At 40.0% G+C, this 14,854-nt stretch overlaps 1 protein-coding gene across 5 annotated transcripts in view; it reads right to left on the reverse strand.

Moving 5' to 3' along the window:
* SCUBE1 (signal peptide, CUB domain and EGF like domain containing 1) overlaps nucleotides 1–14,854 on the reverse strand; it is a 213,439-nt gene that overhangs the window by 78,743 nt on the left and 119,842 nt on the right. For 3 of the 5 annotated variants that reach the window (XM_075759944.1, XM_075759953.1, XM_075759979.1), the window contains exon 7: nucleotides 12,731–12,820. The exons of the other annotated variants lie outside the window; for them this stretch is intronic. In XM_075759944.1, the coding sequence (XP_075616059.1) occupies nucleotides 12,731–12,820 (90 nt within the window). The remainder of the gene's footprint in view (nucleotides 1–12,730; nucleotides 12,821–14,854) is intronic. 5 annotated transcript variants of the gene reach the window in all.

Here is a 14,854-nt window from a genome sequence, read left to right on the forward strand (position 1 = left end):
GTGGTAGGCAAGAAGGTAATTTCAGAAAGAGGCAAGCACCCTCTTTGCACTGTAAGGTATAATCATTCCCATCACACAAGAAGGCTGAGCCAGGTGGCAGTCACAAAGAACCCTCAGGAAAAGATGCTGACTATACCTTGGGCTTGTACTATTACTGTCTAAAAGGACAAATGCCATTGTGCAGTTACTGTGCCATTGTGCAGACCACCGAGATACTAGTCAATGTAGTGTATTTCTACTTTGTTGACCTGTGCTGCTGTATCCTGAGCAAGATATAAGACAGAGGAGTGCTATGTGGATCTCTGCATGAAGACGGATGATCTCAATTTCATGTTATGCCCAAAATGTATAAAAAGTATAGAAATATTGCACTAGTGATCAATTTCACTTCCCTTTGTCTGATCGATATGCAGCTGTATCATGAAGAGCCTTTCAGCCACAAGGCATGAAAGCAAAACCAAGCCATCTAGCATCAAGGCGTTTCCTTTGGAGATACGGCAAAGTAATTCTCCAATCTCTTCTGTTACCCAGCATGTCAACAGGATCCTGAAACCCTATTTATTTTCCAGTTCTTGATCATGGCTGTAAAGAGCAGAGAACAACTGTAAATGAAAGAGCTGTTTTCAACAATTCGTGTATCAATATGCAGAGAAGCCTTAACAGAAGACCAAAAGTGGCCAGTTGTAGTGAAAAGAAAAGAAATCATATATAGCCTCAAGTGAAAATGGAGAGGGAAGCCACTTAAGTCATCACTTAAATTCACTGAAGTCTTGCAGCAGCTGCTGTCTTGATCATCTCTCTCTCAGAAAAAGCATGAGAGGGACAGTCAACGGTACCTTCTTCCACAGAAAAAAGTTGTTCTTGGAAGATATGAAATGTAAAAATTCTGTATAGCTAATGATTGCCTTCTCCTCTGAATGAGAGAGGAAGTTTAGACTGACCTCCTGTCTGAAGGCCTTATGCAGAGGAAAAGGGTTTTTTGCAGCAACAGGTAGGTAATAAAAGATTAGGTTTGGTCACATCTGCAAGTTTATGACATCAAACTCGGAAGACAGTGGAATCCATATACTGCAAAATGTGCAGTGTGTGCCCTCTTTTCTCACTAACTATCACAAATTTGTAATTAGTAACTGGTTTGAAGGTAACTGCTGTTGGAAACTTGGAGAGGCAGGTTTGTGTCAATTCTCAAATTGAAAAGGCCATTGAGGTGTTTAATGCTGTCTGAAGACACATATCTGACTTTAAGACAAAAAGGAGAAGAGATAGTAGTCCCTCAAAACAAAGAATGTTTTCTAAGTTTGATAAATTTCTGTAAACCATTTAGGTTGACATGGTAAGAAGTAACTACAGCTGAAAGGAAGACATCAAAGGGGAAAAAATGCTTGTTTTCCCTACCTAGTTCCCATGATTGGCCAAATGATAACACTGACCATAGGGCAAGTTAAAGCAAACTAGCAATTCAACTGCCTTTCATTTGGAATTCATTTGCAGTACCCTAAAGCTCACTGGCATGAGCAAAAATAGGGTGGTTGGGCTTTGCTCCCCAAAACTGTACCACATTAGAGAAGCTTGTTTTTGGCCCAACTTTTATGCCCGCCAAAGAGCAATTAATGATGGAGCAGTTCGGAGCTGTGATTTTCAAGTAGCTACCAGGTCCTATCAAGTAGGCCATAGCCCAAGCAAAGGTATGAGTAATAATACTCATAGTGTAATGGCATCTACTTCACTTGGTCTGAATTTTGCACAAGATCTGAACAAGTATCTGATACTTAGAATAACTGTCTTAAATTCAGGGCTCACACACATGAACAAGTCAATCTCAATGTAACTGAAAGCTAAAGGTTGCAAGCAGAATGGCAGATTTAGAGCACTCACTGTTTTAGCCAGTCCAGCTATGAGGTATATGGATTACGTTAGACTACTTTTTCCTAATGAGTGCCTGTGAAGTAGTATTGCCTGGCAACTGCAGTGGCAAAAAGGGATAAACTACTGTTCCTCAGAAGATGTGCTGTAACTTAAGTTGTTGTAAACTGCTCCTGTGCCTGAATCAAGAGATAACCTGTTTACCTATCCTAAACACATAAAAATGAGTTGATTTGACTGTATTTAATTCACAGTGAAACACAAACTGACTCTCCAGGCTATGTGTACTAGACAGGAAAACTTATATATTTGAACAAGTAAGGAAAGATTAAGGATATCTGTGAAAAAAAGCTGACTATCTGGCAATCTGCAAGTAAGAATACTGAAAAGCTGAAAAATGCCCTGTTAGTGTTCATCACCTTGATAGCTATCACAAGAGTTGCCATTCTCTCCTCATTTACTTTATGTCCTGCACCGATTCCCAACAAATTTTACAGTACGTCTCAGAAGAAATGAAATTGCAGGACCAGTCCTAGATAGACCACCCAGGATATTGGTGAGTCCTATCTTAAATTTAAACTGGATTTATTTGTTTAAGTGAGATTTCAAAGGAAAGTGCCAGGAATTGGGTGATTCTCTTAAGAAGGAAAAAAGTACATACTCATGATTGTTTTTATTTTGAGAAGGCCTAATCTTAAAACATTAATTGTCATCATCTGTAACGATTCTTTGAATCACTAGCATTTTGGAGTCCTCATAAGGACCAACACCAGGACTCCACTTTGCCAGCTACTATTAAGTTACAGTTACGAAACAGTGATGATGCTAAGGTATTAGAGCAGTTCTACAGGAGGGCCAGATCCTGCTCAGCTGAGTGGTACTCAGCTTAAAGAATGCTGAGCTCATTCATTTTAATACAAAAAAGTATTTGGAATGATATTAGCCCACAACCTGTATATCATCTCCTCTCACACCCAAAAACGCTCTCTGCTCAGTCTGGCTCAAAGGCAGCCTGTGCTGCCATCTCCTCTGTCTCCTTCAGGTTGGAATCACAGCACAGTCTCCATCAAACACAGCTCTTTCTGAACTCCAGGTATACTGGGTTTTTGCATAGAGCACTTCTCCTCTTAACATTTGCATTATATGGGAGAATCTTACAGAAATAATTTTACCACTAGTGGCATCACTGCTGTAAGCACATGATCTGCATGACCGTGCCACAACAAAGACTAACTGGATAAAAATCCACTCAAAATCCCCCTCAAATTCTGCCCCAAAATACACAAATTCAGAAAGCCCTAAACTTGGAAGAGATTAAAACTTAACTTGGGAAAGGCAATTTTTTCAAAAATATTCTGTTGATTATACCGATGAGCTTGCGTTTAAGTGAGCGGGAATAGGCAGCATGAGTAATGATGCAATGAGACAGAGTATACATGGTAAGACTGCTGCTGCCATCCATAAAAAGAATTTTACTGCAAGCAGCAGTACATGCGGTAAATGGCATGAGATCAGGGTACAAGGAGGGACCCAAAGGACAACAAGCACAAGGAGAAACTAAACACACAACTGAAATATTTGAATTTTCAGTTAAGTGAGAACTATGTTATTCTCATGCAAATTATGCTCTGTGATGCTGAAAGGATAGAGAAAGAGCATTCAGAAGAGTATAATGAAAGAAACAAATAGCTGTGAACAGATGAAGGAGAAGCTGAAAGAGCTTCATATTCAGGGAATGAAAAAGGTGAGACAGAAAGGGTAACTTGCAGGATGTGGAATTCTTCACTCCGTTATGCTTGTCTCCTCATTTCCTTGCAATTTCATGATTGGTAGAATTTTATTTGCATGAAAATAGGATGAGAATTCTGCACTGCCACATACGGAATGTGTGAAGAAACGTCTAGGTAAATCTTGCACTGAATCAGGAATCCCGCAGCTCTCATTTCGGAAAAGTTCGATTCCTCTTCAGGGAACACTACATATTTAGGGAATGTCACTTCATAGATTGGATCAGGTGTTTTATAAGCACCAGGTGAGTCCAGTCCAGTCCCTTAAAAATAGCACTATTAGTTGCGATTGTGGTGTTTTTTCTAAACAGAGAAGCTGCATTTAAGAAAAACTGAAATAATCTGAACAGTGCTGAGGAGCATTATCCTGACCTTGGACAAATCCTTTCATTTAAAATGGAAAAGCAAAACAATGGAAAGTATTGGTAGGAATTCTGGATAAGGTCAGGGTCTTTATCATCAGCAAAGGAATGAAGAAAAGGGATTTTTACAGGAAATAGCACACCATTCACAAACTCAATGAATAAAAGTGACGATAACTCAAGATGAAAGGATCTGCCCTTGGGAGAGAGAGAATGCATGAATGACCTCAGGGATTCCTTCCCCTTGTTTTCTATGATTTCATATAGCAAAGTAGAACTGACAGAAAGAGTTAAAGTGAGGTCTTGGTTTAACAGTTAGTAACTGAGTTAGAGATCCTCCTGGCAATACACCTCTTAATAATATGTTTTAAATGCTTTATTGATTAAAGCACAAAAAGATTGTGATGCATACAGAGCTGCACACTTGGCTTTCTGACAGTGAGCATTTCTAAGTCAGATAAAAGCCATTCAGAGAAATAAAGACATATTTTAAATAATTTGAAAGAGTCCTAGAAGGCAGTACAACAAAGCTAGGAACTGAAGTACATACTGAAAAGGTGCTCTTGGCTTAAAGTGATCCTTGGTAGGCTGTAACTACGATAGAAGTTAATTGCTTTGGAAGAACACTTGAAAACAAACACTAGCTTGTCCATCTCCCTGCTCTTTCAGACAGAAAACCAGGAGTAGGATCACCTGGAAACTCTCATTCCATTTTGAAAGAGAACCAAAAATGAAGTCTGCAGAATCCATTTTTAATTCACATTGGAATAAAACAACCTAAGGCTTTTGGAAATTTTCTAATGGAAAACCAGAGCTCATAACACTATTTCAATGGCTTTGTAGTTAGGGCGTTACATGCCATGTTAGAAACCCAGGTCATCCCATTTTTTATTCTTTGATGTTTACTGGAACTGAAGAATCCCAAACCCGTATCAGGCTACCGGTTATCAATACGGGCCCCAAGGGCACAGCACCTTCATGAGGCAATAATGACTTAGTCTGACTTTACAGCTCAACATTCCCCTTGAACATGGGTGGCAAATCACCATGAAAGGGTCTTCAGTATAATTTCCTCACAATTCAAATGAATGTTCTAACCAGACTGCTGTGTACATTCTGTCTCCCTATTTCTGAAGATTGTTCCAGGTAAAAGCACTGTGAAAACCAGAGTCTTCCCACAAAACCTACTTTCAAGAAAAAAGAAAGGCTTTTGCCAGAAAACTCTCATCAGATTAAAGGATTTTTTAGGTAAAGAGTTCTACAGCTCCTTCCTGAGCTGCAAAGCAGCGAAAGGTGGCTCCACCACAGAGTCCTGAAATCCAGAAAATGGTAGACTTCCATATGAACTACACAATCATTGTGTGTTTTATACAGTAATTCAAGACAGAGGTTTGACTTTGGAGAATTTATTCACAGTGAACCACCAGAGGAGACATCTTTGGATGACTGAAAAAATGACCAGGGAAGGTTTCCATATTGACATGATGTCATTTTACACATGACAGGACAAAATCAATTTAATTATGAGACTCTGGTAATTCTAGTTAACTTTGTGGGTTCTACTTTCCTGTAATCAAGAAAGAGCTGTATGTCTCTGCTGAGAAGAAAACAGTCATTCAAAGAGATGAAGTCCTGAAATTCCTAACAAACAAAACACCAGACTGGAGGCAACAGCTTGGGTCAGGTAGGCGTAATGGACTAGAAAGTCCACAAGAATGGCTATGCTATGATCCCAAAAAACATAAGCCATAATACCTCCTTGCTGTTCTACCACGCTTATGGTTTTTAGTAGAAAAGGCTATAACTCTCAAATTTGCACTGTCATAGGGAGAGGTGGAAGTGAAAAGAAGACTGCATACTAGAGAAATTAGGGTTTTATCTGTTATTCACATGCATGTTCATAGAGGGCATAGATCCTTGCAGGTTAAGACCTGAGATTTTTTAGCCTTAAGACCACACAGTCCCGTACCATCAGTTCTTCTCAGCTCTGGAATCCCAAGAATTTCCAGGTGGACTAGGAGAAAGAGGGGGAGCAGGGTGGCTGATCATATAATGTGCATACTGACAATGCATCTAAAGTAAGTGACCTTGCTTTCTCCTCCCATGATTATCAATATGAAGTTCACATGCTGGGTGTGTGCCCTCTGTAGTCCCTATTTTATGCAAGCTACCTGAAGGAGAATCTTGATTGATCAGAAACAGGGAATGTAGAGGACTGCTCTGCTAAGAGATGCAGAATAGCTGGAAGCCTCTGTGAAGGGCAACTGCAGAAGCAAGGATGGTGCTTCAGATGACTTTTCTGCCTTAAACTCCTGGGGAGTATGTTCACCTCACACCTGATGTTTCTACCTCTGCTCACTAACAATCCAGCCTGACACAATCTGTTACCTGCAGTGATAATCTAGGGTGGAAATAGCTATAACTAGGTACCTTCCTGCCACTGAGGCAATCAGGAGAGGGGTGCTACTATGGATCTGCTCACAGACAAATAAAAGTCAAAGCATGCTTGATGTCCAGCATGAATAGGGTAGCCTAATCCTTAGATAATTGTGGTTTAGGAAAAAATATCATATGATTGATTATTAAGCTCAGGTGACTCAAGATATATATAAAGTTGAGTACCACTTTAGGTTCAAATGGGTAAACCTAATGAAAGAAGGATCAGCTCTAAAGTTGTAAATCTCTCTGACTGATGTATTTGGTGCAACAGATGATAAAATGTTTGCCTTTGCTGCAAATGCAGTAGATCATGACCATAACCTCAAATTGTGTTTGAGCTTAATAACCAGCTCATTAAAATCCATTGTAGATACTGGGGCTAAAAATCTCCTGAAATCAAAACAGCTTTGGCCAGGACTGGATAAACACAGTTACCTTGGCTGATGTTTCTAGGTACCTTCAGAAAGCGCAAGACGGGATGAAAGAGCTGACCAGCATGCAGAGAAAGGACTGCTGGCATGCCATGAAAGTGGCCAAAGCAGGACCTGCACTTGTGATCTACTAGTCTGAACTGGCTCTGGCTTTATCTGCTGCAATGTTTGAGATCCTTGGAGTTGAACTGATAGTGGAAGCACACTTTCCAAAGCAAGCCCATGTTAAGGAAAAAAAAAGAGATGATTCTGTCCCATATAATATGCAGTGATGTTCTCTGTCATAAGCTAATTCGTGGGAGAAATGCCCAAATTGCAATTTCCACAGCTCACATCTCTAGTGATTGCTGTGGAGAGGAAGTGGTCTTAGTGGACTGCACTCTCAGCTCTCCAGGCAGGTGGCTGGGTGCTCATTATAAATGGCTTGAAGACTACTAAAAATGGAAGAGGAGCCATCTGCAGAAGTCAAATGATTCTTGCCACAGCAAGGGAAAATACAGAACTAGTGAAAATACAACTTTAATTACTGGTTATGTGCCTCGGATATAGACCAAAGCCCTGACTGTACGCCACTTAAGAAATCAGGGATGGAATGTACACAGGGATGTACAGGTGCACATATAACATATCCTAGCCTGGCAAAGCTGGTCCTCATTGGTGTGATTTTCCAAAGGATTTGAAGTGCTTCCTCTACTACAGAAGCAATCTAGGCAGAGGTAAACTTTAGCAGTAACAAAGTCCAGGACAGTTCCAATGCACTTTACAGTTTATACAAGCACTTCAATTGACAGCAAAATAACTTGTAGGGATCTTGGAAGCCAGCTTCAATGGAAGGTAAGACAATTACATTCCTGTATCTCAGGTGGGCTGCAAATAGCCTTATTGATGACCCAAGAAATCGGTGTCCAATGGCAAAACTTTAAGCTGTCCTGACATGCAATGAGTTGAACACATCTTGTGAAGGAGTGAATTTCAGAGTAGAGTTTGGGTTTCTGAACACAATGTAGCGATGGTATTACTGCCATTTGCACGATTATCCTGGCCTTAAACATGCAAGGGAAATTACTGTGCTTCCTTAACTTCAAGATGGGCTCAATGTCCTGTTGCTCTTTGCTATACTGAAAGGAAATTTGTAAAACTCTTCTTGAGACGAAAAGGAATCAACCTTACATCTTCTAAGGCCACAGGAAGAACATTTTATTGTCAAAGTGAGTTCCTGCAACAGTGATCTCTGGAAAGAATGGAAAAGGTGGACTGAAGGTGAGGGAGAGAAACGTAGCCTTTGCAGTTGTTCTGAAGTCACTTGGGTTCAAGCCCCAATGAACCTGATCCATTTGACTACTAAAGAGTACAGGGAGGTAAATGAAACATGGTGAGAAATGGGTCAGTCTCACCTCTTCAAAAAGTGCTGATCAGAGGATAAGATCTAAGAAACACCCTGGAGAGAACATCACGGTTATCTTGCTAAAGTACCATAAAGATTCATGCAGGCTAGTAAGGCCTGTCATGATGACAATGTAGCAAGTGACTGAATTTTTAAAGACAATATAAAAAAACATATCAGAAAATTTGTTGATTCTAAGAGTTGATGTAAAGAGTAGCTAAAGAGCAAAGCATTACCTTGGATTAGGAGAACAGGACTTCCTGAGTCTTAAGACCAGACAGTTCTGCAGTTCTGGTTCCTCAAAGAGGAAGTTTTCAGCTGCCTGTCACATCTTTGTAAGTAACTGACTTATTTGCAATGAGGCAGCCCAATGGCCTATCTGATGCTATAAAATCTATTTTTCTGTCCACTGTATCAAGTTCTATGTAAAAGAAAGCTTCAGGATATCAACAGACAATTGCTTTATAAAACTCCTGTAGCCTTTTCAAGCAAAAGACAGTGCCCAAGAAGAGAGTAACACTAAGCTAGTGAGACTTGATAATTTACAATATATATAATGATAAAGTGCTAGACTACTGGATGACTCATCTCTACAGTTGTAAACTGCTGGGCCACTGGACTTATGAATTCTATCCAGGGCCGCAATAGCAAAAAGAGATTTGGAAACTGGATACATGAATAAAAGCATCTTCCATTGCTGAAGATGTCACACTGGACAAAATATTTTGAGGATATGTGTATTAGTAGGATTGAGTGGATATTCGGTACTTCTAAAATTGTGTGCCCACACTAGAATAGCTTTCATCCAGGTAGGCAGGGCATGTCAAACTGATGCTGGATTTACACTGAACAATATGGGAAATGCATTAGGTCACTCCTCTAACGAGGTAGGGCAGTTTCATGTGATGATGCTATGACAGCAAAAACAGTCCTGGCAAATAGGTTCTCGAGAAAAAGAAGGTAAACGAAAGTGGGGAGGTCTCTGTCACTGCTCCTATGAAATATTTATTCTGAATAAGTATCTGAAATATTTTCAGATAAAAATTGTGTTGTACCATACAAAACAGAGATTTGAACATAATTTTACAAGCTGAAAGGAGTGCTCAACTAACTGCAAGATAAACTATACCCAATGTTTAAGACCTGAAGACATTGGTTATGCCCTACTGATTTATAGTACGTGCAAAGTGTTCTGCAACATCTGCAAGGTGGATGTAAACGCACCTTACAGATAATGGTAAGGGTCTCGTTTTAAATGCTTGGATACCCGCACTTCTGCAGGATGAATGCGCACTTTCCTTCCTAATCTACAGAACGTACATGGCTCAACATCCAGTTTATAGCACCCACCACAGAACTCTGGCAGATGGCAGAACCTCACCAGAAGCCCACCTGGAGTACAATTAAGGCTGCACCCCTTTCCACTCTACCATGGCAATGGCCCGGGGGAAGTGAAGAAAATGTAAATGAGCAATATGGTGCAACATTCTGTGATAGAAAAAAATCATTCAGTGCCATCTCTTTAATGAGAGTGCTCTTTACTCTGAATCCAAGTGTTTTTCTCTGAACAAGGGAGATAAAAGACAGCTGGAAGCCCTCGGGGTCTTTCCAAACTATGAAAAAAGTTGGATGAAAATTCCTAGGAATCATTGGATGGCTCTAAAGGAAGGTTTCTTGTAGATCATCAGAGAAGACGAGTTTCTTGTCTGCCCCACAAGATCTAGATAAAAATGCATCTAACAGGAAGAAAGGAAGTGTATTTATCTACTTTTCTCTATTTAAGATTTAGCCACAAGTCACAGGACCACATCATGACCAGGACACAGGCCCCTGTAAGAGTCGGTCTGAGCTACAGAGGTGGCCGGTCTTGCTGTAGCAAAATGAGTGGCACAGGCAGGCACGTCTGACAGCAGACCTGTTCTCCTAAAGTTATCTCACGCAAGCTTATTCTTAGCCTTGGCTGATATTAAGGGTTATAAAGATCACAGTCATTTCAATAGCACGCAGGAAATGGCAGGGGACTAGAAATTATCATCTCAGGGCTTGCAATTGAAAGCATCTTTCATCAGACTACTAAAATTACATAAAGTCATCTACTTTTCCTACTCTCCCAAGACTGTCTGCAGGAGGGTCAAAAATCACAGCCCATTTACAAAAGCTGGTAACAAAGTTTCCTGAGGTGCCTTCCAGTACTTTCTACAACAGCTGTTTAGAAAGCATCTGAAGACGCATGGAATTTCATGGAAATGCCACTACACTTTTGAAATGTAGTAAGACTCCATTAAAAAAATAAATTTTGGATTTTCTGAGCATCAGAAATCAGTAGAAATAAACAAGTAGAAAAGTCCCTAAGTAATAAGTCACCCACTCAGATCTCACTTACTAATTAAATATCTTTTCAGCTCTAGTTAATGTTTTTCTAAGGAATCAGTTGTTTAAACACAGCATGTCCATGAAGTCTCAGCTCTTGGCTGATACCTGCTAATCCAGGAGGTACTGAAGAGTTAAATAACATATTTTGCAAACCGGATTTTTAACTATCTCCCTAAACCTGTTTCTAGAGTCTATGTTCACCTCGGAACTTGCAGATCTGGTGTAACTGAGAAGCTTGTTGCTAATCATAACTTTTTAATTCTATTTGCCTGGACTCTTGTAAGTAATGTGAGCTTATTTTCAGGTTGGATAATTACTTCTATCAGAGGGTGAGGCAGCAAAGCAGTGAGCTACATTACTCAGTCCCTCTAAACCATATTGCACATACTGTTAGTGGCTGGGCAAACTCACCGTTTAGACCTAGAGGATTGGATTTTCCAGTGGTCTAGAGGCCCTCTGCACATTTTCTTCCTGACTGCCTGTAAGACTATGGGTCTTACTGAAATTACAGCTAGAAGTGTTAATAGCACCTTTAGAAAGCAAGATGACCTGCCTCATAGCTTTTCTTAGCTTAAATTAAACAGTGCATCATTAAACAATAAATTGATATGGGCCACTTGCTTGGTCTGCAAAGTAAATGCAAATTAACAATCAGATAATCTAAGAATAAAAGAACATATGCCCAGGTTTTCACATGAGGGAAAATATTTTACCTCAATATTACCACCTAATACCATTTCAGAGTTAGAACACCATGCCATCTCCTACACAGAGGTTGGATGCTGGCCTACGGTTAAGCGGATGGTTTGTCATGGGTGACGAGATACAAGTGATATGGAAACTTTATAAATATTGTCACCTACTGCAAGTATTAGCCCAGCAATCAACTAAATATTCAAAGTGAAGCTTCTGGTCTCCTAGAGCTGGTCCTTCCATGTAGGTGTGGATGCTTACAGCCAGAGCTGAGCTTGCCAAGGGCTAGCAGGACAGAGTCCGCAATGGACTCAATGGTTTTAAGACATGAAATAGCAACCAGGAGGGAAGAGAGCAGAATCTTGTCCTGCCAGAATCTCTTCAATGGGTGAAGAATCCCTGTCTTGTAAACGGTTCATTGGGTACCTCTCACCAATGCTTGCTATATTTAAAACCTAGTGGAAATAATTATATGTGCTGAGTCGAGCAACAGAATGGAAAATACAGAGTAATAAACAGCCTGAAAACCTCCAAATCGCTGGCATTATTCAGTGGTCTGTGCTACCCTGTGCTCTTTGTAACGTGAAAAGAGCTTGTCAGAGGTCCAGCCATGCTACCCTTTCTATTCCCCAAAGGTCATTCTCACTAATGGCCATAAATGTTACATGAAGAAGACAAGCACAAGGGTGTGCAAGGGGTTAACTGAGAGTAGAAGCTAAAGAATTATCTTAATTGTTCAGTGCAATTCCTCATCCCTTCCACTCTCAGGCTCCAACAACACAGAGAAACAAGCCATGCTTCAGTCTTGAAAGAACGTACGGAAGCTCACTAGTCACTAGGGAAAGATCTTTCAGTGGTTACTAACATAGCTGCACAAAGGAAATAAATGAATTTCCAGTCATAATATTTACATTTCAATCAAAAGTACTGCAAATTTTAAGTAGGTAAATACAGTTGTTCATTTAACACCACATATGTAATAGAACATTATTTTATATCATCACCATCACCCACTTTTAAGTCAATAGGCAGGTCTGCAACATGAGATTTTTCAGGAATGCTACAGCAACACATACACACAAACACACACAAATCACGTGTAAGAAGTAGCTTGCATAAGGTAAGTAAGGTTAATGGCAAAAGCTTCTTTCTATGCAGAAGAATTTGAACATTAAAGCTGCAGCATTAGGAAAAAAAGTTTAAAAACAAGAAATGAAGTCGTACAACAGATGAGAAATTAACAAAATTGGTGACCTTTCCACACAGATGAAGTCAGGTTAAAAAAACCAAACCAAACCAAAACCAAAGGGACCAAATGAGACCAAAAGAGAACCTCCCCCCCACACGCATACAGACAAAAGTGAGAGCACAACAAAGGAAGTGGAAGAAAAGTGTTACCCATAAGTAGCCGCCGTTTCACCCGCTTGTCCACATCAGCTACTGACGTGGCATTGTACTCAGAACTCTCAATTGCAGCCTCATCCTTCTCTAAAACACAAGTAAGGGACAAACATGGAGCAGTTGGTTAATCACAAGCCCAATTTTCCGCTGCCTAAGACAGTTTCTTGGCATGGCACAGCCAAAGCCAAGAAGCAAGGCATGAAAGCACTAAATCCCCGTTAGAGAGTTAATTCCCTTTGAGATCCCAGGAAAAAATTAAAGGGTGTTTAGGGAAAGGAGGAAGAAAGAGGGGGAAGTGGAAGAATGGTCAACTATGAAGTAATTAACCACATACAGAAAGCTGGATTCCTACTGGAGAACAAGACAGCTAACATGAGTGCCCCAGGGAGGTGTTAATGATGAAAATTAAAATTCAGGGGTGCTAGTTAAACAAACTACCAAAGACAAACTGTAAAGTGATTCAGGCTGGTGGTGGCACCAAGATCTGAAGGTGGCAGGCAGAAGACCGAGACAAACAGAGAGAGCTAGAAGAGTCCGGTGATGGATGGGCATGGATGCACCATAGTCTTGTACACATTGACACATCGTGAGGAGAAACCAAACAACAGCATGCAAATTAAACAAAAAACAACAACAAAAATAAACAAACAACAAACCAAACAAACACAAAAAAAGATCAATTTGGGCAGTGCTGGTTGCCTGCTTGTCTATGAAACACTACTAGCTAAACATTCAATGCTAGGAAAGATGTTGCAAGAACAGGGTTTAGTAATCTTATAAGCATGCAGTAAGCAAGATGATGTCAGCAAAGGTCATTTTACAAGGTAGTCTCTGATATCCTACATGTAAGAGTTTCATACAGCATAATGAGGACTTTAGTTTGGTTATGCTTCATTGGAAATACACAGAAACAGTCACAAGTGTGGGAAGAGATGATCAGTAAGTGAAATAAAAATAAAGATTTCTGATACGGTAGAGTGATGGAGAAGCAGCAGCTGGGTAAATAAAATAATTTATACAGAGAGGGAAATGCTTATTAGGAAAACAAAAAACAAAATGCAAAGTGGGGACTTTCACATGCAGCAAACAAAAAATAAAATAAAATAAAAGGCTAAGTCAAGCAAACGAAGACAAAATATGTTAGACAAAGGGTCAACAAGTATTTATCTGGCATTGCAGAAGTTTGCACTCTTGCAGTGATGCCTGGAATATATACACCACTGAAGACAGCAAACACTGGAATCACTGAAGTGAGGAGGAGGAGGAGGCTGGCAGGTTTTGTTTGTGGCAACACTACATGGTTGAGTGGTAACAAGAAGTTGTTTTGTTTTGTTTTGAACAAGTTCTAGATGGGATCAGGCTGCAATAGAGGCTTTTGTTTGAGTTTTTTTTTATTTCGCTCTGTAAATAATTAATGAACGTCAGTTATCAGACAAGACAGGCAATCAGGAACCATCACCAGAAAGCAGGAATAAAAATGTAAAAAATAAATAAAAAAATTTAAAAGTATTCTAAGAGAAAGAACTACTCAGAGGGAAGAAAATCAGCACAGGCAGTAATATGTGACTTACATCACAAGACCAAGGAATGTAACATGGAGTCGTATGTATTACATTACAAAAATGGAAAAAAAAAGTAAAAAAACAGGTGCAGTGTACACAGCTTTTTAAAATCATTTTTACATGCTGGACAAAATAAAGCATCAATCCGAGGACATTAGTGAATGCTAAGAAATAGAAGATCAATTATCCATTCAATAAAATCTGCTCTTAAGGCCCTCACTCTTGCAAATTCTCTGCATCTGGAACTGCCACAGGCTTCAGGGAGGGTTATTTAAACAGAGGGACTGTACGACGGAGCCCTCTCTGTTAATCAAAAGTGCTAGCTGAGAGATCTTGTAAACTGAGACACAGCTTGTGTGTACAGCGAGGCAGAGACCAGCACGGAAACTTGTTCAGCTCTACCTCTGGCAGCATAACTCTTACGCTACCGCATCATTTGTGCAATCAAACCCAACACAGTGTGTGAGGCTCTGGGCAGCCACAGAGTTTTGTGCCATGGATCTGACCAAGGGATCACTAAAGGTAACTGACAGATTTCCATGGGTTTCAAGTCCTCTGT

Source organism: Balearica regulorum, chromosome 1 (genome assembly GCF_011004875.1).
Source record: "Balearica regulorum gibbericeps isolate bBalReg1 chromosome 1, bBalReg1.pri, whole genome shotgun sequence".
NCBI lineage: Eukaryota > Metazoa > Chordata > Aves > Gruiformes > Gruidae > Balearica > Balearica regulorum.